Here is a 26,950-nt window from a genome sequence, read left to right as displayed (position 1 = left end):
CAGAATTAATACTTAATACATACAATATTCTTATTTCTCACAATACAGACATGTATACAAAAGTGTAAATAATAATCATCTACCTTTGGCTACAGCCAGGAAAGAAGTACCCTAATGTCTGGTTTCGTTTATCATTTTACCAAGAACACCTCAGAGTTCATTACACAATGTACTATTCACAGACACTATGGCACATTTTTTATTCCTTGTTTACATACTTAAAATTCTTTTATAATTATTCTCACATAGACAGCATTTATGTCATTTTTATCATAATAAATATTAAAAATAATAATCATATGCAAATGTACTGTTCTTCACTGTGATTTGTTTATCATATCACGTTATTTAATGTGTCTATACACAAGGACACTAGAAAGCCCCCTGGAATGCTAGGATCATATGTTTACAATGTTTGTGACAGGTATTTCATACTATGGTGAGCATTGAGCACTCCGTCGTCAGGCCACGAGGGGCCTACCGGGACCATCCAATCGCCATGTCATCCTCCATGGAGGATGTGCATAGGAGGGGCATGGGGTCAGCACATCTCTCTCCTGGTCGTTATGATGGTATTCTTGACCGAAGCCGCTACTATTCAGTCGAGTAGCTCCTCAATTGGCATCACGAGGCTGAGTGCACCCTAAAAAATGGCAACAGCACATGGTGGCCTGGATGGTCACCCATCCAACTGCCGACCACGCCTGACAGCGCTTAACTTTGGTGACCTCACAGGAACCAGTGTAACCACTACACAAGGCCGTTACCGTTTCATACTATGCTACCCATTATATTTTGATTTATTGTTCATTTCAGTACTAGAGTTCACATTTTAGGGTGTTCATTCACATATCGTTAGTTTACACACAGGTAATGGTGTCATTACGAAAATGTACATTCATAAGTCTTTGCATCATATTTTATCGACAATGTGACTTCATAAGGGTAGCTTTTATTTGCAGTTTATCTTTTGTTTATTGCAACTGTGGGTATAGTGTGTATCATTATACAATTTCCTTGGGGTTAATATTGACTTTATGCTCTCCCATTTGGGCTAGGTCACTGAAAAACCCAAGGAAAAATCCCAAAACAAAGCAATAGATTATCCCAATTTAATTTTCATGCTTCATATATTTCAAATAATAAAAAACTCAGAAATATGTAAAATTTTGTAACATATTTTGAATTTGTAAATAGCTGATACAGCGACTGCAATCAGTGCTTCTGAAGAAACACATTTTTAGCAGTTTTGCTGCTTTAGTGTTCAGTCTTGGTAGGAGCCTAGCTCTTATATTACATTAGTTGTTCACGTAGATATGTTTACCAAAGTTTTCTCAAAAGGAGTGACAAATCTTTGAATCAATATTTCATTTCATATTTTCAGTTTTTCTCATTGGGAACATATTTGATCTTCGATCATTTACAAAACAAAATGAGTATAAGTCTAACATGTGTATTTTACAAATGGCTTTTGTTGGAGTATACAACAATTCTTTATCACCATCTGCTGCTGGTTTGTTCACATCATCATACAGTCAAGATATGTCCAACTTCAACACAGTGTCAGACAGTGATATCAGGACCCTCAGTCTTGTAGCTGCTTGACTGGGTTGCTGATAAGCATTGTCATGCAGTCGTCCTCTCCCTCGACTGTGTTTTGCTTAGCAGGACAGGTTCTCCCAATGTGTACATGAACCTGCCTTCACACACCAGTATCAAATTTGGGGTAAATACAGATGTTACCTTGTTGTGGAATAAAAGCACATAACTATTAGTTATTATTGTTAGAGAGCCGGTTCAGTTGGTATTATGGCATCGCATTTCACGTCACTTTTTTCTTTATTCCATGGCTATGACATTGCATACACAGTTTGTCATGTGTTCATATGTCCTTTATTCCTATTAATTGTAAGATGGCAGGCCTTCTGCCCCCCTTCACCCACACATAGCAGCAACACCCATCAAGCCAGACCTTCTCCATTATTATGTTTGATTCTGCATACTTGTACATGCAATCTGCCTTTAATGTGCGATGTACTGGCATGCAAGGGAAATAATTTACATGGGTGATCGATATAATTTTTTTAATCATTTCTTCTTCCACCTTATGACTATTGTGGAGGTTTCAGTTGTCAGCTTTGAGTGTGGTCGGCGAGGGGAAAAAGCTGATGGATTCCCAGAAATGCAGGTGGCACACACAATAGTTGTGTCGGGCCAGCGATGAATAGGCTGACACGGGCGAGTTACTGGCTGTAGGAAGGCGTGTAAGACATCAACCACAGCTGCCTTCTAGCTTTAGCAATCGACGGCTAGTGGACACCTCAGACATCATTGTATGCTGTTGTCCATAGCAGCGTGATTTGAGAGAGAGGACGGTGCACAGACGCTACTGCCTCTGGCATTGTCTGCTGGGGATTCACGGAAGTGGAGTCCATTCTGATGGGGTTGTGTGGGAGGGGAGGGGAGGATGCGCCACCACGGAACCTCTAGTAGGCCCTGTAATTGGCGTAGTCTGTTGATGTTTCACGCCTGAAGGGCTTCCTGCGCAGATATGTCATGGAGGCTGTGTTTGAAAGGTCTGGCTCTTATAAGGGTGGCAGGAAGAGGTGTCATTGGCGGCTATGGAGACGTAATTCTGTAGTGGGAGATCTGTCATATTTGGTTGATAGCTATGATTGGTGGAAAAATGGTTGTTGGGCCGCGAAAGGCTGGTCGCTAGTGCAATTGACCAGAAGCTTTGGCAGAGTTGCGGCAAAAAAAAAAGGGTCACAGGAGTCAGTCATCACATATTTTTCTGTATTTGGTTAGAGAATAGTTTGTTAGTGTCTTACCTGTGCAACAACTTGGACAAATAGAATACACAGTCTAGTTTGGAGCCCTCTACCTCAGATGACATCAGTCTCATCACAGCTTACCTGGCCATCAATTGCAGCCACTGTCTACGCAGAGAGATAGGCTGTTTTTGATAATATATGCTGCTGCAGTTAACAGGGAATCCGTCAATAGATTTCAAGCGCCAACATAGTAGCCTTGCCTTCACAACAAAAGCACTTAGAATCAATTTCCTTTCATTGCAAATAGATTGGCAAAGTGTTTGATTACTGATATGTTAGCTGTGATTACAATTAATTTGTATCTCATTGTGGCTCCAGTCACACGTAGGTGCCTCACATCAGTTGGTCAGATAGTTCCCCTATTGGATTTTGACAGTGCCTCTATTTTTGTCCGCAAATTTGTCAATAATTCTAGGTGCTTATGATTCTCATACAGCTCGTATTTGAATTCCATACATATGTTTGTCTTTTAGTCAGTAAATCTCATTTTAATACTATAGGTCAGGATTTATCTGTTGAATTACACAATTCCCTGCATTCCTACCTGTGATTATTTGGGGGGGGGGGGAATAACAATCAGTCTCTTAACTAAATTTATGTGACGTTTAACTGGCTCAAATAATTCAGGGCCAAAGTAATTCAGGGTCTTTCCTTGCATATATTTGATGGTGCTCTCATGAGTGTGGTATGCACCAAAGTTTCACTCTGGTACTAATTTGCATGTCGATTAGGGACACCCACACACATACAGTCATTCTGTCCTGAGGGGTGTGAACCCTAATATGAAATTACATTTCAAAAAATATCAGTAAGTACTAGAACAACTGAATGTTGGTAATAATTAAGAATCTCATAAATAAGATGTCCATAAAAATGCGAAAATAAATGCAGTAATGACGTTATGAAGTGAATATTGTAATCTTATGTAGGCATTTACTTGAATGTATTTGAAAATGCTATAAGAGTGATACTTGTAAACAAACTTGGTCTAAAGTAAAATCAATATTTAGATATTAATATGTTCCCACAAATAAATAATTATGAATCAGACATTGAAATTAACTAAAATACAGGAAAATGAGCGATGACGTGTGAAAGCAGAAATTACACATGACATATGGTATTTTGTCAAAAATTAACAAAAGAAATTACAAAAAAATGAAAATGGTGTACATGTAATACGTTTTACAAGAATGAAAACACAAAATATATATTTTCTGCCAAAATGAGTTGTGTCACTAACCTTACATTTGGAAAAAAATTAATCTGTACAGGTAGTCACATGCACCCTGCCAATGAGGAAGCACATGGGTGTGTTGCAGCCATTGTGGGTGTGTGGACTCTCATGCACCAGTCTGTCAGAGGAAACTCAGTGCAGGAGCCAGATGCCTCACCATTCTGAAGTTACTTCATGCCTGCACAGCAAGTGGGCAGACCTAAATCATCATGGCTGTCCAGCAGTAAAGGGCACATCAAGACAGATGAAGTGTACTGCAGGTGTTCATCCTTGTAGATGCTCAGTTTTTCCACTTGCCTCATGTATGAAAAATGACCTACAGCAGGTGGACGGGTTGAAAGACTCCTCATGCTCTACCTGTAGGCTAGCATGCATATGGGCAGTCCTGAAATCTCAGCAGTTGCTGGTGGCCTTGTCCATGGTGCGACCCAATGGCTTGTATCAGCTACTTGCCCACAGAAGACGTGTTGACCCTGGGTGTTGGCACAGCCCAGCTACAATGGCATGGCACGATGGCATACTTTCTGGCAGGGCCTATACTGGACTACAGTCTGCCCAACCTCTTAACAATGGTGGGAGTGACTTGGCCCAGCAGTGGTCACATCGGTCGACTGAGGATCCCTCTCTCCTTGCCCCACTTACCTCTAGGCTCCAGGAATGAGCCCACTCCAGCTCACCTCTCCTTGTTGCCAAGTGGAGGCCAGCGCCCCCATGTCTGGTGCAGCATCCCTCAGTGCCACTCACGCTGTGTGTCCACAGGTGTTCCTGCCTTTCCACCTCAGTTGTCTCCTGCACAGTACTAAGACCTAAATTCGTCGATGCACTGACCATAAACCTTGTAAAAGTGTTATCAGTAGGAATGTTAGCTGTATCACTTAATAAAATAGTTTTAAGGATCATAAAATTCACTAATATTCTTCACTCTTGTGAAGCGATCCGAAATGGATATAAAAAAATAATAACTACACAAAGTTTATAATGGTAATGTGTTTACATGACAGTTGCAAAGGAAGATTCTAACATAACATGAAATGTAGCAAATTCTTAGTCTATCTTAAGAATACTTACGTTGTGCAACTAAAGCGAATTGTTTATGTGGGGTACCTCATTACTATTTTAAGACTACCACTTAATGCCAATGTATACTGATATACACTGAGCAGTCAAAAAAATGTTACACCTGCCTAATATCGTGTAGTGCTGCAACACGATGTGATGTGGACTCGATTAATGTCTGAAGTAGTGCTGGAGGGAACTGATACCATGAATCCTGCAGGGCTGTTCATAAATCCGCAAGAGTATGTGGGGTGGAGATCTTTTCTGAAAAGCACGTTGCAAGGCATCCTAAATATGCCCAATAATGTCCACGTCTGGAGAGTTTGGCGGCCAGCAGAAGCGTTTAAACACAGAAGAGTGTTCCTGGAGCCACTCTGTAGCAATTTTGAACTTGTGGGGTGTCGCACTGTCCTGCTTGAATTGCCCAAGTCTGATGGAATGCGCAATGGGCATGAATGCATGCAGGTGATCAGACAGGATGCTTACGTATGTGTTACCTGACAGAGTCAAAATATAGACATATCAGGGGTCCCATATCACCCCAACTGCAAACACTCAAATCATTACAGAGCCTCCACCTGCAGTTCCAAAGGAAGATCCTAACGTAACATGAAATGTAGCAGATTGTTATTGTCCCTCTTAAGAATATTTATGTTGTGCAACTAAAGCGAATTGTTTGTATGAGGTACCCACTTACTGACTATTTTAAGACTGTCGATTATTGCCAATAAATACTGATATGCACTGAAGGGCCAAAAAACTGGCGCACCTGCCTAATATCGTGTAGTGCCACAACACGACATAGCATGGACTCGACTAATGTCTGAAGTAGTGCTAGAGGGGATTGACATCATGAATCCTGCAGGGCTGCTGACATGCAGGAACCTGGATTCATGAGGTTGTTTCCATACCCGTGCATGTCCTTATGCTTGATACAATCTGAAACGAGACTCGTCCGACCAGGCAACATGTTTCCATTCATCAACAGTCCAATGTCAATGTTGATGGGCCCAGGTGAGGCATAAGGGTACACGAGTTGGCCTTTGGCTCCAGAAGTCCATATCAATGATGTTTCGTTGAATGGTTCGCATGATGACTTTTCTTGATGGCCCAGCACTGAAATCTGGAGCAGTTTGCGGAAAGGTAGCATTTCTGTCAGAGTGAACGAGTCTCTGCAGTCGCCATTGGTCCTGGTACTGCAGAATCTTTTTCCAGCTGAAGCGACGTCGGAGATTTGATGATTTACCGGATTCCTAGATTCACAGCACAATCATGAAACGGCCATAAGAGAAAATCCCCACTTCTCGCTACCTCAGAGATGCTGTGTCCCATCGCTCGTGCGCCGACTATAACACCAAGTTCAAACTCACTTAAATCTTGACGAACTGCCATTGTAGCAGCAGTAACCGACCTAACAATTGCACCATATATAGGCGTTGCCGACCGCAACACAGTATTTAGCCTGTTTACATATCTCTGTATTTGAACACACATGCCTATACCAGTTTCTTTGGCGCTTCATTGTATAAGACTATCCTCTACCATCTACTATTCATATTATAATTATGAGCTAACATGTAAGATAAGGAAATTAATAAAACTAGCGTGCAATGTGATAAAACTAGAAAGGAAAGTAGGGGATGTTTAAGTATGGTATTTGTGATCTAAAAAACAGTTACGTAGTCTGGTTTCTTTGTTGGATTAGCGCCATGTCCATGTGTATCCAGTCTCTCTCTGGTGTGTTTTTTTGAGTGCAGCACCTGTTGAACATATTGAGAACGTACCACCACACAAGGAAACAAAAAAATTCAGGTAACATCGTCTAGGAAAATTCCCCTGTAGTCACATCACATAAAAGATATGGTATGACTTCGATGGGATTTTGAATAAATTTATTTTAATACACATTGAGAGCTAAAAGAATGGGATGGTAGGACACATTAAACCCCTCTAGCGTTTTCATTATGCTGATTGGCGAGGCTACAGAACTAGCGACATGTTGAGGCCTTGTATCTTATGATGACTCGCTGATGAGAGGGTTCATCGGGTTGTGTGCTGGTCAGTGCACATAAGTAGTTGCTCCACATTGATCATGCTGCTGCACAAGAGTTAGGAGTGAAATTCCTCTCATAGATAAATTACAACCTGAAAGGAAGGCATGCGATATTATCGGGTAGACGACTCAACATCTACTGTGCTTGGTCCAGCGTATTGCGTTTGTCATGGGGTACTTCCTATTTCTCCACCTATTCGAGTCTCCATGTCTCAGTAGTCTGCTCACAGGCAGAAAGGTGTGGTGGTACTGTGACAGACTCAAATATCTGCCACAGTGATGACGAGGGTAGGGTCAATAGCCAGCTTAGCACCTTGTGAACTTAGTAATGAAACTTAGTGTACCCAGTGCTGGTGTGCCCTGTCGCTCATAAAAGGAAATCTCAAGTGAATGACTATACACAACAATGGTGAGGGCGAGCATGGTGGCGACCTTAGCACCATAGGCAAACGGCGATTAACATGGAAACAGTCCCACACAAAAATGCATGTCCGTGTTTAACTAAGGAACCAACTGAGGCAGGTGCAGCACTATCAAGGCACGCTCAATGTTCAATGAGGTAATGTCTCGCCTTGAGATCCCAAAACGCCACCAAAACACGAGTCCAAACTCAGCACATGTCGTTGTTAAAGGTGATTACTCATAGGAGCCTCAAAGGCGACCATACACATGTAGCAGTCAGTTGAGAAAAATCATAGATATGCTAGAACACCTCTGTTATATATGACATCATGACCCTACAAATGCCAGTCTTTTGTTCTTATTAACAGGTATGTGCCCTCAACCTCCGTCACCCACACAAAAATGGAAGGAAAAAAATATCCTATATGATAACCAATATACCTATCCCTTTACATGACTACACTCACGAAAAGACAATAAAAAGGATATTCTATATCTAAAAGAAAACAAACATACTGTTCTAGGAAGTGTTTCATACGGCTGATGTGGTGAAGCCTGATTGATATTTTTTGATCTCAACGGTTTTAGCTCTGCTGCATTTGCATGTGGGAACCTCTGGACTCCGAATGGCCCGTTGCACACGGAAAATAATTTGAGAAGTTTCTTCTTCGCAATCACATGACTGTAAACCCTTTCCATCACCTCCCTTTAGATTTTTAGTATCGTCCATGCGTGTCACATATCGTATATCACTTACGATATATCGCTTATTTTACACTACCTTAGTATGAATGGCACATAACAGTTACATTTGTACAATTAAATAAATCAGCTAAAACCTAGTGGATATTTTCGAATGTTATAATCAGGAAAATAAGAGTAACATCTGTAGAATGAACTAATCAGCTTTAAACTTGGGGTGCATAAAATAATATGTAACCAGTTTACCTTACACTGCCATTCTTAAATTCTTCTACTGTACAGATGCAGTGCTTCTGAAGCTTTGGTTTTACTTTTCGCCTGAATGCTTCTCTATTCAGCTTTAAGTTTTCTTGTATAGAATAATGCTGATGTGTCTTACACTGCTATGTCCTTTACATTGCCATTGAATATTTATGGATACGACATTGTAATAAAGGATCTGATGATAATAGATTTTTTTGACATCTTCAGATGACAGGTATTCTGAGGTAAACTCGGGTAGCACCCAACAATGACAACAAGTCACATTGTCATAATATTGTAAATGAACGACACTGATATTCGTCAGCACATACACGTCAAAATGTCAGTAGATCGACAGGGAAGTCTGAAGAATTACATTTTAATTATTTGTAAACCTATTTTCATGAATAAAACATACTGTTTGGTGAATATAAATACAAGTCAGTAACAGGGTAGCAAGATCCATAATACATGTTTAGTTGTGGAGGAGATAGGCATGTGCCTCATTATTTTAATTATTTTGTTCTGCATAATAAATTTCTCTCTTTCGGAGACGATTCAAAGTACTAGCATTGAGTGCTCAGCTGCAGAATATACGCATTTTAATGATTTGATATCATGGGCTTTGCTCAGGGCATGAAAGGCGTAACACAATCTGCCCAGCCTATTTACTGACATCTACATACATATCCCCTAAGCCTCTGTGCAGAGCATGGTGGACAGTTTTTTTTCTCCTACAGCTAGTCATTCCTTTTCCTGTCCTACTCGCATGTGGAGCAATGGAAAAACGACTGACTACGTGCCTCTGTTGGAGAAATAATTTCTCTTATTTTGTCTTCATGGTCCTATCGTGACGTGTACATCGGTGGCATTACAATCAGTCATGCTGCAGTAAGTCACAAATGTCACTTCCGTAATCTTGCTCAATAATTCTGAGCTAAATGAACGCCTTCTTTCCCTCGGGGTTTATTTTTCACGGACCAATTCCATATTACTCGGGTGTTTATCAAACCCATCGGTAACAGGTCTATCAGTTCACGTCTGAATTGCGTCGATATCTTCCTTTTAATCCGATCTGATGACGATCCCAAACATTCGAGCAGTGCAAAAGAATGAGTCACACAGGTGTCTGTATGTAGTCTCCTTTATAGATGAACTGTATTTTCCTAGAATTCTCCCAATTAATTGAAGTCGAACATACAATTTCCCCATGACTGACCTTAAGTGTCCGTTCTATATCTTGTAGCTTTGCAATGTTAACCTAGATGTTTAATCAATCTGACTGTCCCAAGCAGCACGTCACTAACATTGTTGTTCAGACATTACAGGATTGTTGTCTTATTTATTTACATTAAGCTACTGTTTTTTTACATTTGGAACAAGCTGCTATTCATCACACCAAAGAGAAGCTCTGTCCAAGAGATCCTGTATCCTCCTGTAGTCACTCATCGATAACACTCTCTCTTATATTAAAGCGTCATCAACAAATAGTCGCATTTTACTTCTCACCCTTATCGTGAGATCGTTTGTGCATGTAGAAAATGTAAGCGATTCTATAATACTTCTCAGAGTATTCCTGACGGGTCTGTTACTTAAAAATATACGAGCTACTCATATAATCGAGAACTTATTTAGCAAGCGCGCACCCTTGTTAAGAGCCTTTAGTGTGGCATTGTACCGAAAGATTTCCGAAAATCTGAGAATATGGAATCGCCTGTTGACCTTCATTCATGGTTCGCGGGATAACGTGCTAGAAAATGGCAAATTGGATTTCCCATAGCGATGATTTCTGAATCCATGCTGATTTTTTGACGCAGACTTTTCTCTTTCGTTCAGTTCCATCCCTTTAGGTGCCTATGATTGATTGTGTGAATGCCATCACTTGCAATGCACTATGGAATGTTTTTATGTTCGGATCCTTTCCATGTATCGATGCTAATCGACCTGCAGCAGTAATTATGATTGGTGCATCTTTCATAGTTAATGTGTTTGCTTTCATGCTGTAAACAACGAGGGCTGTTTAATTTTTACAGAAATTTGGGGAGGTTTATGTTTGTGTTGGTTGAACATAATTTTGGTGCTTATTTATGTGATTGTAAATGAAAATGGTGTTGAGAACATGTAAGTGGAAGCACGGAACATGTGTGTGTATGTTTTGCATTAATGCTGTTGGTTATAATATTATACCCTTAAAAAATAAAATGCAGTGCTTTATCAGTTTTTCGTTGTAAATGCCAATTGGTATGCATCTCTGAAGGTCGTATGCGTCATTTTGTTTACTCACTAAAATTAATATTCAGCTGTAATTCGAAATACAGCTCTTCAGCCTTACCATGCGTCTATGTATGCCGTGGGTGTTTAATGCTGTCGTACTGGAAATATGGAGCTAAGATAAAGTGGTGGACCAATGTGCACAATTTTCCTGTGTGCGTCATTGAGATTACAATCTTGTTTGACAATTTACTGTGCTGTCCATTTCCTGTTTTAGATTTATTAGTAAAATTGAAAATATGTTTATGATGAAGTAACAAATGAAGCGGAAATTTTCAGTCTAATCATGCAGCACAGTTACGAATGACCTGTAAAATCTTAGGAGGCGGATTAGAGTTGAAATAAATATACATGCCTCGTTTGCATGAGAGTATTTATTTGGGATCCCTTCCAGCTTCTCCAAGTAGGCTAGATTTGTTATGTTTTCTCGAACTTTAGGACTCGGTTAGTCCAGATTAGATTTACTGATATTCATAATAACACCACTTGTTGGATTGTTCTTGACGTGAAGCTCACAGTGCTTGCTTTTGCTGGCGTTGAAACCTTATGTACAAATTTGTTTGAGTGTGGGACATATGTTTACGTGCTCACAATTTGACCTTGTATGTGTAAATGATACTGGATGTTTTCTGTGTTGGAAAGGAGTTAATAAATTGTAGAATGTTTTGGATAGATATATGCCTAAAGAAACAACATATATTAGCAATTCTCAAAATTTCATTGCACATTGTGTCCACAATATGCATGAGACATTTATACCTTCACTTCATCTCCTGTCTCCAACTAGGTAAATGTTGACAATGTGATGATCTGTACCTGTCATTGGATTGTCAGAACCAGTGCTTTGAAATGAGCCACAACGATTCATTGTGTGTGAACTTCTACCATCTTCCTGTGATCCATTTTTTTTTCTATTTTGGCAAGTGGTGAGACAGAACCTACTGTCTTCTCTCAGATATTGTATTGCACAAATGTAGAAACTACTAATAACAGCAGTTTAGATTAATGTTTGACATCCCGTAGTGTTCAAGAATGTGCAGCATCAAGCTCAATATCATGTTGCTAGAAACCCAGAACTACGGATTATTGGCTGTGGCTTGTCCGAAAGGGTGGTGTTAGTTTGAGAACTGTAGCTTTGCGTCCTCCTTGCTGTAACACAGATCCTTCACGGGTATAAACTTACAAATCTTTCACTGTTACATCGCTTTGACCTGTGAATGATTGGCTTCTTTGTAGGCTACCTCCAGTTAACTTTCAGTTTTCTAGTGTTGATAGCAAATGATGATTGATCCTGTTCTTTATCCCGTCCTTCCTCTGTGTTGTTTACAGCCCGTGCTTAATGTTTTGGGGAGATATGTTACTGGGAGTTAGACTGTTTTCATCGATCTTCCAGTATGGTCATCCCTACTAGGTGCCTCATAGTAATTTAAATCTCTAGATCATTGCAAGGTCTCACATAAAGGATTATTGTGATGACCTTTCATCAGCTTGAGACATAATTGAATATTTAGCTCTGTAAGCAGGCAGGCTAATTGTCAGAGAGTTATTGCAGTTATTTTTTATTTTCATCACACAGTTAATGGTGTGTATTACTTTGAGCATGAAGTCATAACAATCTTAATTCCTTCACTGATGATTAGGCATGTGGAGCTTGTGGCCAACTTATGTGTGATCCAACAAGTTGACACTTCTGCACTTGTGACTGCCATTTAAATCTGTGGGACACTACACAACACTTGTTTCCACATATGCTAATCATTTATAAATGGTAATTGGGCAGCAGCGATATGAAGTAGTGTCCTTAACCAGTTGAGGAAGGACTTCTCAGTTGGACATAAAAACTGTGATTTAGAATCGTTGATAAAAGTATCACTGTTGCAATGTCTTTCATAGTTATTCATAGGAAATTTACTGTGGCTTTATCCACCACTCCTATTCATCAGATCTGGCAACATGCAAATTGCAGATGTAATTTTAACAACTGTCACAATAAGATAAAGTGGATGCTAGTATCATAAACCATGGAACTAGAGGTATTGATGCTGTCAACTTCGTGAACATTCTACACAAACAAACTGGTCCTGTGAAACTCTGCACTCCCAGGGCTCTAGTAAATACCTACCTTGGGTCACACAAAGTCCTTGGAATAGGTGGAGCTACCAACTTCACTGAAGGGTGAAAGGCCCTTTAGTATGCTGGTCTCTAATGATCCAACATATGTGAGGAAATACTTCCAATGTGTGGCAAAAAAGGACGAACTGAAAGTTGCAATTCTCCCTGTCTGCTTTGACCTGTGGTGTCATCAGATGGTGGACGTCCCTATTTCAAGCATATATAATATGAAAATCATAAATTTGCACATTGCACCCATGAAAAAACATAAATAACACATGAAATATTTACAGTGTAGGAAAAGACAGATTGCTGCTTATCGTAAAGGAGACAAGTCAGGTTGCAAACGGGCACAATTAAAAGACACTTACTTGAAATATTTAACTTTAACAATAGAACGAAACTAACAACACAGTTGTGGGGCATAGGATGTTTTGGGTGGGGTCAGACTACATTTACAACAGTAATAATAACACCACCACTCTAAAAATAATATTAACCCAAGTATCAAACACATGAAATTCTCATCATTGAACACCATCCAAAAATGTTAAAAAGAAAAGCATTGGAATCATAAATTTCACTTGATGTATATAGCTTGAATGAAAACCACAGTAACAGTAACCCACACAAAACTCAAAAGCCCGTTATCACAAATTTCACTTGATCTATATAGCTCAAACGAAGCCCCCATATTTCACTTGACCTATATGATAGCTAAAATGAAACCCACAGTAGCAGAAACCAACACAGTAAAATTGTCAAATCACTTCCAAACCTTCACTTACCCTGTCTATTTGAAATGAAGTCCACAATACAACAAACCAAATCTCACTCACAAAACTAATACAAAAAAAAACACAACCTAACCAGTGACTGTAAACCAATATCTGTGATACCTATCAACCACAATCCAACACTATTATCAGACACTAACAAGGGAAAATGCGAAATTCAAGAAAATTTGAATCATCACGAAAAATGCAATATACACAAACAACTATAAGCTTAGTCCATATCAATTCAGGCAGGCTAGGAAAAAGTGTTACCTTCATAGTCTCAGATGTTATTGAATTTAACATGTGTTAAAATGAAGGACTAATTAAGGAACATGTATTTTTATGTTTTCTTAAAAAAAAATTCTGCTCCGAGATACAGTCCTCCAAAGATGACACTGTGCGAAGACGCGAATTTTGGAAAAAAAAATTAAAATGCTGTAACTCTGGAACAGTTCTAGATATTTTTGTTTTATTTGAAAGACAATTGCTTTATGATTTACAAAGAAATCCTCATCTGTTACAGTTCTTTTACTATATAGCATTCTGAACCTGCTAATACTTTTTTTAATTTCCTGCTGATTAGTACCATATAGTTCTACATTCTCTGAAAAGGAGAGCTTCCACTTTCAAGTTGAACAGGTTTTATAAACAACTGAAATTTTTGCCAGATGTAAAACCTGTTTTATTACCACAACATTATCACATGACAGGCTCATAAAAATCAAAATCTAGCCTTATTTAACATAATTTTAGTTTTGAAAGATGAGTAAGAGTCTCATTTTTCAAGCATTTTAAATGGTTTCAAAATGTATGTGAAAGGTCCTAAGACTTAAAGGTTTCAGTTTATACAACTTCTGTGCACTTTGTGTTTTTATTGAAATTAGACAGTCAATGAACTCAAAATGTCTTCCACTGCTTCAGTATCTTCATTTGATATAGAGTGATGTCTTGCTGTTGAACCAATAGGAACTGGAGCACTTTCAATCTTCAAAAGATTGTGAACAGGAAGAGAGCGCTGATGACGTTGTTGCTGTCCTTCAGCTGGAAACCTATGTCCAGCAGCTGGTCCATGTATTTGCATGAAGTCCACTACAATTTTGTTTAATTCTTAACTGGTGTCTATAATCTGTGCAGTCCACCAGTTGCAGTCATACACACACACATCACAAACACCCCCCACTTCTCAGGTTGTGAATCTGAATATTATCCTGCTGTTTCTAAGGTGTTGGTCGAACAACCGAAATTTCTTCTTTCTTCCTCTTTAAAGTGCAGTTTTGAGTCCAAAAATGTGTCTTCACAATTCTGTTCTCAGGAATAGTATGTTTGGAGCATTCTTCTTTTTTCTGTCCACAGAATTTTTCGATTTCCTCTTTGGACAAACGAATGAGGGCTGCGGATGTGTAAGTTTTCACGACTCTCGTAAATTCCTCAGCATTCTGAATCATAGCTGTATTTGGTCTTGAAAGATTATATTTTGTAGCATGGTGCTTCAGAAGGCCTACTACACCATCACAAGGCCCTTGTATACCCAGTCAGTTGGCACAGGTGACTTACTCAATTCAAACAGCTGGTAACAGCTTTTAAAATGACTAGGAGCACCATCAGAAATAATGATGATCTTATCTGCCCCTGTTTGCAGTTGAAGAATTTTGTGCATTGTTGGCAAAGCATGTGCTGAGTAATGTCCTATGTCATCACTTATAACTGCAGCACTTGCGGTCTTGTTTTGAAAATATGTCACTCCTGTAAAAGTTTAAACCTGGTCATTACTCCAATGATACCCTTGTGCTTCTTGTGGGAGAATTACAGACCAGTTCTCAGCAAAATAACAGTGAAGCACTAATCATAATTCTTCGGCCTGTACACACCTTTTCACTTCTGCAATGTGGTGTTGCAATTTCTTCAGATGTGGGTCAATCCATACCAAGTGGACCAGCACTGGTTGCTTGACCATCTCAGAAAAAATTTTTATTTGCTGGGTGAATTCCCCAAAGTTTTGTAGTCACAAAAATATTTTTTTTAAAAATTTAGTGTTTAATATTTTGAATTGGCGGCCATATTTGTTCAAGGCCGCATGCGTTTTTTCGTATTTGCAAGCACCTACATTTTTTACAATTATTCAGTAGTGGATTGTCCTAAGTTTTTCAGATAAAATGCGTTTAGTTCAACACACACTGGGCTACAGATTAACATCATTATCACTTAGCTGAATATAGTCTTCAATATATTTTTAATAGTTCAAAGTTATCAGCCACAAATTTAAAAAACTCAATTTTTTAATAGTAGTTTTCCAAAGAAAGATTAATTTCTCAGCTTTAATATTTTTTCTGCTATTACACTGTATAGTATAGTTACTGTTTATAGAGTATCAATGGTGAGCAGCTTACACTTAAAAAAATACACCATTTTATAAATGGATTTTTTAAAATTTTTCCATTTTATAGCCTGCAATGTCTTTGTTGGGGGACCAGATAAAAAATTGAAAATGTCGTAGTTAATAGACTTTTATGATATCAAACTTAAGTATGAATTTCAACTTTGAGATTCAGTTGGAAGTTATGGAAAAAAATTACAAACACAAGTCAAAAATACGTTTTTTTTTGTCTGTCTTATATATCACTCTTTTATGGATATGCAAATAGTCAGCGCACTTCACTCTCCTATGACCCCAGTCAGAAGACATTTCAGACAGTCCTTTTCACAAAACACACTGCAGCTGTGTCAACTGGCAAATTCCTCATGAAAACACAGAGCTCACTGGATGGTCTCAGATTTCTTAGAAGTCTCTTCAGTAAACAATTAGCACTGAACAACTACAATACAAAAACTAGCAGTGAACAACCGCAACAAAGAAACTGATAAGAAACTACAACAAACTGCCTGAAATATCTTTAACAAAGAAAGTTATAAGAAAGAACAGCAACAAAGACAATAGAAATAAAAATTGTAACAAAGAAATTAACAAGAAACAACTTCAGTGAAGACATACATTACCCTTGAAAGTTAAAAAAATGGTTTTTTAAAATAAAACCTGGCCAACTTAAAAGTGGAAGCTCTCCTTTACAGAGATATCGTACTACATGGTACTAATCAACAGGAAAAAATCTTAACTTTTCTGGATTGTCCTTTTTTTAAAAAAAAAAGAAAAAAAAATTCTGTAAAATTATAAAAAAATTCAAAAGGCGACAGTAAAAGAACTTTGACAGATATGTCCAAGTGGAGGATACCATTGTAACCATAAAGCAATTATCTTTCAAATAAAAAAAACTGTAACAAAATATCTAGAACAGTTACAGAGATACAGCATTTAAAAAAGTTTTCCGGAATTCGCATGTCTTCAAAATGATGTTTGGGGTGTCATCTCTGGAGGCCTGTATCTCGAGGCAGGAAATTTTTTTGGAGAAAACAAAAAAATACCTGTTTCTTTCTTACTCCTGAACTTCAACCTATGCTAAATTCAATAACATCTGAGACTATGAAGGTTACCCCCACGCCTGAAGTGATATGGATTATGCCTATAAAAATAAACTCACGTACCATGTATATTACTATAAAAAATAAATAAAACCACAAAAAATACTTAACAACCAGAGACATCATCTGCAATCAGCTCCAATAAATATAGGAACATGACCATAGACAACATATGTTTGCCAAATGCAACAATGACCTACTGAAGAGTTTCTGTCATAGCCATGACATAAAAAAAAGAAAAGAAAAATAATATTAAATCTCTGACCATAAGAACTACATTGAACCAATAATTCCAAACACAAACACGAATCCATCAGCCAAAATATGCAAAATCTTCCGGTAACAACCTGACACCCTCGGCTCACAAATTCAAATGACATACCTAAAAAATAGCTTTGAAACATAAAAAGCCAAACTGTATGCCTTGTGTGCTATGGTTGAAAGAACTGTCTACTTGTGCTAACATACCTGTGTGTTGTAGGTCCCAATGTGCCATGATCGTAGTATACGGGGTAGCCCTCTTTTTTTTTAATTTCTGCATTAAACTGAACGTTTTCGTGGATGGAACTTGGATAATCCAAGTTCCTGCGAAATAGTATGGGTAGAGATTATACTTGTCAATCGGACTAAACTATTAATTGCTTCATTTTACCGACCCCCCTGACTCAGAAGATATAGTTGCTGAACAGTTCAAAGAAAATTTGAGTCTCATTTCAAATAAGTACCCCACTCATACATTTATAGTTGGCGGTGACTTCAGTCTACCCTCGATGTGCTGGAAAAATTATATGTCTAAAGCCAGCGGCAGGCATAAAATATCATCCGAAATTGTACTGAATGCTTTCTCAGAAACTTAGTTTGAGCAATTAGTTCACGAGCCCACTCGAAGCTTAAATGGTAGTGAAAGCAGACTTGACCTTTTGGCAACAAATAATCCTGGACAAATAGGGAGTATCATGATGAATACAGGGATTAGTGACCACAAGGCAGTTGCTGCTAGGCTGAATACCGTAACACCTACAACAATCAAAAAGAAATGCAAAGTACATCTATTTAAAAAAGCTGATAAAAATGCTCTTAATGCCTTTTTAAGAGATAGTCTCAACTTCTTCTGATCTGATCACGTAAGCGTAGAAAAGATTTGGAACGATTTCAAAGAGATACTATCGACCGCAATTGAGAGATATATACCACATAAATTAATAAGTGACGGTGCTGATCCTCACCGTACACAAAATGGATCAGATCGCTGTTGCAGAAACGATGAAAAAATCATGCCAAATTTAAAAGAACGCAGAATCCCCAAGATTGTCAAAGTTTTGCAGAAGTTCAAAATATAGTGCGTACTTCAATGTGAGATGCTTTTAATAATTCTCACAACGACACACTGTCTCAGAATCTGAAAACCCAAGGAGATTCTGGTCATACATAAAGCACACCAGTGGCAAGTCGCAACCAATACCGTCACTACATGATAACAACGGTGAAGTCACTGATGACAGTGCCACTAAAGCAGAGTTATTAAACACAGTTTTCCGAAACTCCTTCACCAAAGAATATGAAGTAAATATTCCTGAATTCCAGTCAAGAACAACTGCCAAGATGAGAAACATACACTATGTGATCAAAAGTATCCGGACACCCACAAAAACATATGTTTTTCATATTAGGTGCATTGTGTTGGCACCTGCTGCCAGGTACTCCATATCAGTGACCTCAGTGGTCAACGTTCATTGCCGGCTGGCTGCAGCGTTTTCACTGCTGAGCTGGTTGCCATCTTTCGTGCCCTAGAGTATATCCGCTCCTGCTCAGGTGAGTCCTATGTTATCTGTAGCGACTCCCTGAGCGGTTTACGAGCTATCGACCAGTGTTTCCCTCGTCCTCGTCTGGTGATGGCTATCCAGGAGTCCCTGCATGCTCTTGCCCATTGCGGCCGCTCTGTGGTCTTTGTGTGGACCCCAGGCCATGTTGGGATATCCGGCAAATAAAATGTTGACCGGCTGGCGAAAGAAGCCACCAGTAAACCATCTCTGAACATTGGCCTCCCGGCGCCTGATTTGCGAGCGATCTTCCGCCGCAAAATTTTCGAGCTTTGGCACACTGAATGGCGCAACCTGACCACGCCAACCAAACTCCATCCTATAAAGGAGACGACGACTGTGTGGCGGTCATCCCTGCAAGCCACACGCAGGGACTCAGTGGTCCTTTGCCGGCTCTGCATTGGCCACACCTGCTGGACACACAGCTTTATACTGTGGCATGAGGACCCGCCTCTATTTCGATGCAGGTCGGCTTTGACGGTGGTCCACGTTTTGTTGGACTGTACACTTTTAAGTGTGCTCAGGCAAACGTTTGCGCTGCCTGATGCGCCCTGCCCTTTTAACAGATGACTCTTCCATGGTGGACTTAGTTATGCGTTTTATACAGGCAGGGGGGTTTTTATCATTTAATCTGAGTGTTTATGTTTTTTTGTGTTGATTCTGGCCTTTGGCCTACGATTTTAAACTGAGTTTTTAATGTGTTCTCGGTGGTTGGCTTTTCCTTTTTTATCTCTATGGTCGGCCAACCACTGTCACACTCTGTGTGATTTTAATTCGTTTTGTCTGATCTGTGTCTGCGTCTTTCTTGTCTTGTGTCGTCCGTCGTCTTTTCCACTGTTTGTTTTTATTCTGTGTGGGTGTTTTTAAGTTTTGGAACAAGGGACCGATGACTGTAGCAGTCTGGTCCCTTTAATCCCACAAACCAACCAACCAATCAGGGGTCATCGTGAGAGAGCAAAATAGGGTGCTTCATGGAACTCATGAACTTTGAACGTGTCATGTGATTGAGTGTCATTTGTGTCATATGTCTGTACATGAGCTTTCCATTCTTCCAAACATTCATAGGTCCACTGTTTCCAATGTGATAGTGAAGTGGAAATGTGAAGGAACATGTACAGCACAAAAGCGTACAGGCCGACCTCATCTCTGATATGACTGACAGAGACCGCCGATCTTTGACTAACAGAGACCGCCTACAGTTGAAGAGGGTCGTAATGTGTAATAGGCAAATATCTTTCCAGACCATCACACAGGAATTCCAAACTGGATCAGAATCCAGTGCAAGTACTATGACAGTTAGGCGGTGGGGCGGGGTCGGTTGTCTTCATTCTCTCTCTGAATTATCCTTCCTTCTGACGTCCCTTCACTCAGTAGTAGCAGATACATGCTAGGCAGTGTAAAGCAGTGTTGATGAAACCACTACCTAATACCAACCGCGTAACTCGAGTTGAAAGTCAGTTCCTGAAAGTTCATATTTAAAAAATCGGGCATTTGGAGGATGCAGTCTACTTACAGAAAGCATTTAAAATCTGCTTTTTATTCATACAGAAACACATGAAATGGCTATCAAGTCTGTATTTAATATGGTAAACTTTATCCTTCAAAATTCACTCTCTGTACAACACATTTTCACTCGGAAAGCAGCCAGAATTTTTGTAAGTCTGACCCGACTAATTTTCCCGATCTAACAGTCACAGACCCACCACTCTTCGTGAGCTAAACATTCGGTCGTTTCAGTGGTCTTCTTAGTAAGAAGTGTTCGCCAAAGTATTCCGCACAGAGCTTGAAATATGCCATGCAGAATTGTTACTGTCACCAGAAAGTTCACACACTCATAAATCTCCAGCTATTTAATTTAGAAACACCAAACTTCCATGAAGATGTTCGTAATTCCAGTTGCTTCAGTCATGACACTTTCTAACCGAAATGAACTCACTAGTTCTTCATCTTACAGACTATTTTTATGGAGATATCTAACACGGTGTTATCCGTAGGTCGGTTAGCAAGTGACTGTCTCGAGCTCCTCTACTCTCTGCCCACCTCACTATATTTGTGCAGGAACAGCTTAAATCTGATTGGCTATTTATCTAAACAACTAATCAAAATGTTCCTTCCCGATCATTATTGCGGCAAAACTTGTCTTATCCAATCACTAATGTGATAGTAATTCATGTCATTAAAACTTCAATTTCTAGTATATTGTTTAATCAAAATAAGTGAAGTTGAAAGTATTCTCGAAATTGATAAATAAATTTATTCCACCTCTAACTTTCATTCTGGCTGCTTTTTTTTTTTTTTTTATCAAAAGCAAACTCACACCGACATACGTCATCTGAATTGTGGTTGCAGCATAACTTTCCCATGGTTCGTTTGTACAAGTTCTTACATAAAATGACGTATTAAGTTTCAGCGTATGTCACAAATACACTCTCTCAATCATTCTCATGCACTCACACAGCAAAATTATAAGCAAATAATAATTTTGGGTGATTTTTGTATTATGTAATATAAAGTAACTAGAATTTTGAAAAGAAAATTCTAATTAATTGATTTTATACACTGATATGGCTTCCAATGACAATGAAAGTCAATTTGTTATTGTTCCTAACTGGGTTTTAAAACATAAGCCATGGTTTTAGGACTTTTGGATAATTTTCATTATCTCTGAAACTATAATAAATAAAAATTTTGACAACATCATTCCATTAATAACAAAAGGCTGTGTACCAAATTTGAACTAAATCAAATAATAACTAATATGGATTATTTAGATTTGTAAAGGGTATGAATTTTCATACTGACTGGATGTTACTCTATGCAGTTCTCGCGGCAGGCAGCGACAGCTGCGCTGTGAGTAAAGCGAAAAAAATCGTAGCCATCCAGCAGCCACCATACCAAACGGCTGCGTGCCTTACTGGAATGATTTTCATCTTGTAATAACTTGCTACGTTACAGCAGGAGGTGAGAAAATTTGGATTTCATGAACGAGCGGCTTCTCATAAGCCACAAACCACACCCGGGAATGCTGAACAACGCCTCGCTTGGTGTAAGCAGCAGAAACATTGGACCATTGAACAGTAGAAAAACGTTGTGTGGACTGACGAATCATGGTACACAATGTGGCTATCTGGTGACAGGGTGTAGGTATGGCGAATGCCCGGTGAACGTCCTCTGCCAGTGTGTGTAGTGCCAACAGTAAAATTCGGAGGTGGTGGTGTTATGGTGTGGTCGTGTTTTTCATGGACGGGGCTTGCACCGGTTGTCGTTTTGTGTGGCATTGTCACAGCACAGGCCTACATTGATGTTTTAAGCACCTTCTTGCTTCTCACTGTTGAAGAGCAATTTGGGGATGACGATTGCATCTTTCAACACGGTCGAGCACCTGTTCATAATGCATGACCTGTGGCGAAGCGATTACACGACAATAACATTCCTGTAATGGACTGACCTGCACAGAGTCCTGACCTGAATCCTATAAAACGCCTTTTGGATATTTTCGAACGCCAACTTCACGCCAGTCCTCACCGAACAATGTCGATACCTCTCCTCAGTGCAGCACCCCGTGAAGAGTGGGCTGCCATTCCCCAAGAAACCTTCTGGCGCATGACTGAACGTGTGCTTGCGAGAGTGGAAGCTGTCATCAAAGCTAAGGGTGGGCCAACACCATATAGAATTCCAACATTACTGATGGAGGGCACAACGAACTTTTGTTCAGCCAGGTGTCCGGATACTTTTGATCACATAATGTAGAAGGAGGTATCCTTGGTGTAGCAAAGCAGCTTAAATCACTTAATACAGGCAAGACCTCTGCTCCAGATTGTATGCCAGTAAGGTTCCATTCAGAGTATGCTGATAAAATAGCTCCATATTTAGCAATTCTATACAACTGCTCGCTCACAGAAAGATCTGTACCTAAAGACTGGCAAATTGCTCGAGTCACACCAATACCCAAAAAGGGAAACTGGAGTAATTTGCTGAATTACAGGCCCGTATCACTAATGTCAATTTGCAGTAGAGTTTTGGAATGTATACTGTGTTCGGACATTATGAAGTACCTCGAAGGAAACGATTTATTGACACATAGTCAGCACGGATTCAGAAAACGTCGTTTTTGTGAAACACAACTAGCTGTTTACACTCATGAAGTGATGAGTGCTATTGACAGGGGATGTCAAATTGATTCCATATTTTTAGACACTGTTCCTCTCAAGTGTCTTCTAACCAAACTGCATGACTATGGAATATCGCCTCAATTGTGAGATTGGATTCGTTATTTCCTGTCAGAAAGGTCACAGTTTGTAGTAATAGATGGAAAGTCATCGAGTAAAACAGAAGTAATATCCGGCATTCCCCAGGGAGTTGTTGTAGACACTCTATTGTTCCTGATCTATATTAATGACATAGGAGACAATCTGAGTAGCTCTATTAGATTGTTTACAGATGATACTGTCATTTACCATCTTGTAAAGTCAGCAGATGACCAAAACGAATTGCAAAATGATTTAGATAAGATGGTGCGAAAAGTGGCAATTGACCCTGAATGAAGAAAAGTGTGAAGTTATTCACATGAGTACTAAAAGAAATCCCCTAAATGTCAATTACATGATAAGTCACACAAATCTTAAGGCTGTAAATTCAACTAAATACTTAGGGGTTACAATTAGAAATAACCTAAATTGGAACAGTCACATAGATATGTTGTGGCTGAGGCAAACCAAAGACCGCGATTCATTGGCAAAACACTTAGAAGGTGCAGCAGGTCTACTAAAGCGACTGCCTGCACCACGCTTGTCTGCCCTGTTCTGGAGTATTGCTGTGTGATGTGGGATCCACATCATGTAAGACTGATGGAAGACATCAAAAAAGTTCAAAGAAGGGCAGTTCATTTTGTAATATCATGAAATAGTGGAGATAGTGTCGCAGACGTGGTAGTGAATTAGAGTGGCAATAATTAAAACAAAGGCTTTTTCATTGTGATGAGATCTTCTTATGAAATTTCAAACACCAGTTTTCTCCTCCGATTGCGAAAACATTCTGTTGGCACCCACCTACACAGGGAGAAATAATCATCACGATAAAATAAGAGAAATCAGGGCTTGCACAGAAAAATTTAAGTGCTCATTTTTCCCACGTGCCGTTTGAGAGAGGAACAGTAGAGATACGGCTTGAAGGTGGTTCATTGAACCCTCTGCCAGGCACTTTATTGTGAATAGCAGAGTAATCATGTACATGTAGATGTGGATTGTTCGAAGAAATTTCGGGATTGTTGCTGGTCACTGTAAACTTCACTCGATGATATTTCGACTGGACACCTGCCGATCATCTTCAAGTGAGCCATTAGTCTTTGATGGCTTACCTGAAGACAATGGGCAGGTGTCCAGTCGAAATATTGTAGAGTGGAGTTTACGACAATGACTGCAATCCTGAAACCTCATCGAATATTTAATTCACCGGAAAATTTTAAAGTCCGCTTAGTCCGTACTTGGTTATTGCCTTGAGGCTGTACCACAAAGGTTTCATCTAAATATATCCAAAACATTGCTGTTTCCAAACTATCATAATTCAATGTTTTCTTCTCAACAAGAGACTATTAGCCATATGGGTTCCAAGGATGAGTCTTTGGGAGTGTGTTGTCTTGTCATGCACCAGGGAAGCGATACCCACAAACTCTGGATGAGACGTTTGCTGAACTGTGGTGGTATACTGGTCTTTTACACTTTACATGAACCATGGATGATGCTGAGGTGGCTTGGCTTGTACATTTAAACCCACATTGCACAAGCTGTAACATCCCCTCTGCGGAATGACAAACCTTAACTTATAGCGTACTGGACCCCATGGACTGTCTGATATGGTAAGCGGTAGATTTGCAGGGGTGCGTGGCAGGTCCTCTTTGTGACTTACCAGCATGGTGGCAGTGAAGTCAGCCTCCGCACATCCTTGACCTGTAATCTTACCTGCAGTTCAGCCCCTCTTACATTTTTCAGCACCCTGTGGATTCTGGCCTTAGTAAATAAGTAGAACTAAGGTTTTGGAAAGGAATTCCAGTGCTACTAAATAATGCAATGCAGCTCTGATAAAAGCAACTATATTCTAATGATATGTTGGCCTCAAAATCCTTCGATACAATTTTTTACAAACAAGTTGCAAATTCATAGTTTGAATGTCAGGACCCAGCCATATAGCGGTCAGTTGGATATGCCCCTCTAAGTGGGTTTAAGACCACTGTCAGATACTGATTGCATTTGGTTATTGTCTCAATCAAGCTAACCCCAATTGTGATCGTATTATTATAATTCACTCTGCTGCCATGTGGGTCTTTTAGTGCACAAGGCCAGGATCTTGTACTACCGTATGCCACAGAACTTAGTCTTTACTTACACTTGATACACCACATAAAAATAAGCATGATCATAAACAATTGGTCATAATGATGATTGGCAGAAAATAAAAACAGAATTGCAACAGCAGGAGTGAGCACAGCAGCTGACTTACCATGTTCAATGATTGTCGTGTTGTTGCATGCACTAAGCACTGCTCAGTTAACTATTTGCTGCTATACCTCAGTAATTGTCACATATTAAGATAAACATTCATTCACAGTCAAGATAACTTTACCACCTATGCGAACGTTACTTTGTCACGGTCGTATGCAGATTCAGCCAAAAAGTAAAGCAACTAAGCTTTGCAGGGAGCGCAAATGCCGACCATCCATACTGCTCCCTGGTCTAACCGCTAGTCCCTCAACAATGGCGAGCTGTGCGCTCCTCCTCCCCCACTAAACCGCTTGTAATGTCAGCCACCATCTCTTCCCTTAAAACAGACACATTTTACCTTATACTTTCCCTGTTACTTTCTGTACAAATACACTTTTGATTTACACTCCTCTGCAAATTTTACTCCGGCCCTCTGCTCTAATTTAAAGTTTTTTCAAACCAACTACTTTTTTATCCTTCGGCAGCCTCTGGTCGGACCAGTCCACCTTCTCCATCCCCAAGGGGTGTCTGCCTGTGGAAGCTGTGTTGTATTTCTAAGCTATCCTTGGCTTTTCTGTGTCCTTCCGCCTTCATGTTCTTGCAAGTAACTGTGCTGGCGTACTGCGCCCTACTCAGCTCCTATCGTAACCCTTCGACACGCTACTTCCCCTCTGGCTGTCTGACTGGCTGCCATCCTGCTGCATTCTAATTAGCATTCACTTAATTAAAATGACTAAAACTTTAGTTTTATTGCTTATCTGAAGCGTGGTAATTCGTGCACTGCACATTGCCACATTTCACTCTGCCTCTATTGTTTGTGTAAAATAAGCTTGCCTTTTTCAGAAACAATATACACTCCTGGAAATTGAAATAAGAACACCGTGAATTCATTGTCCCGGGAAGGGGAAACTTTATTGACACATTCCTGGGGTCAGATACATCACATGATCACACTGACAGAACCACAGGCACATAGACACAGGCAACAGAGCATGCACAATGTCGGCACTAGTACAGTGTATATCCACCTTTCGCAGCAATGCAGGCTGCTATTCTCCCATGGAGACGATCATAGAGATGCTGGATGTAGTCCTGTGGAACGGCTTGCCATGCCATTTCTACCTGGCGCCTCAGTTGGACCAGCGTTCGTGCTGGACGTGCAGACCGCGTGAGACGACGCTTCATCCAGTCCCAAACATGCTCAATGGGGGACAGATCCGGAGATCTTGCTGGCCAGGGTAGTTGACTTACACCTTCTAGAGCACGTTGGGTGGCACGGGATACATGCGGACGTGCATTGTCCTGTTGGAACAGCAAGTTTCCTTGCCGGTCTAGGAATGCTAGAACGATGGGTTCGATGACGGTTTGGATGTACCATGCACTATTGAGTGTCCCCTCGACGATCACCAGTGGTGTACGGCCAGTGTAGGAGATCGCTCCCCACACCATGATGCCGGGTGTTGGCCCTGTGTGCCTCGGTCGTATGCAGTC

The 26,950-nt window shown here is 39.8% G+C and overlaps 1 protein-coding gene across 1 annotated transcript in view; it reads left to right on the top strand.

The window, feature by feature from the left end:
- Positions 1 to 10,518: 10,518 nt before the first annotated feature.
- The window catches only part of LOC124798709 (28S ribosomal protein S29, mitochondrial), a 96,656-nt gene continuing 80,224 nt past the window's right edge, over positions 10,519 to 26,950 (top strand). The window contains exon 1 of the mRNA XM_047262224.1: positions 10,519 to 10,648. Within this exon, the coding sequence (XP_047118180.1) occupies positions 10,627 to 10,648 (22 nt within the window). The 5' untranslated portion in view covers positions 10,519 to 10,626. The remainder of the gene's footprint in view (positions 10,649 to 26,950) is intronic.

This window comes from Schistocerca piceifrons, chromosome 5, assembly GCF_021461385.2.
Source record: "Schistocerca piceifrons isolate TAMUIC-IGC-003096 chromosome 5, iqSchPice1.1, whole genome shotgun sequence".
In the NCBI taxonomy this organism is placed as follows: domain Eukaryota; kingdom Metazoa; phylum Arthropoda; class Insecta; order Orthoptera; family Acrididae; genus Schistocerca; species Schistocerca piceifrons.
This window is presented reverse-complemented; position numbering and strand designations above follow the sequence as displayed.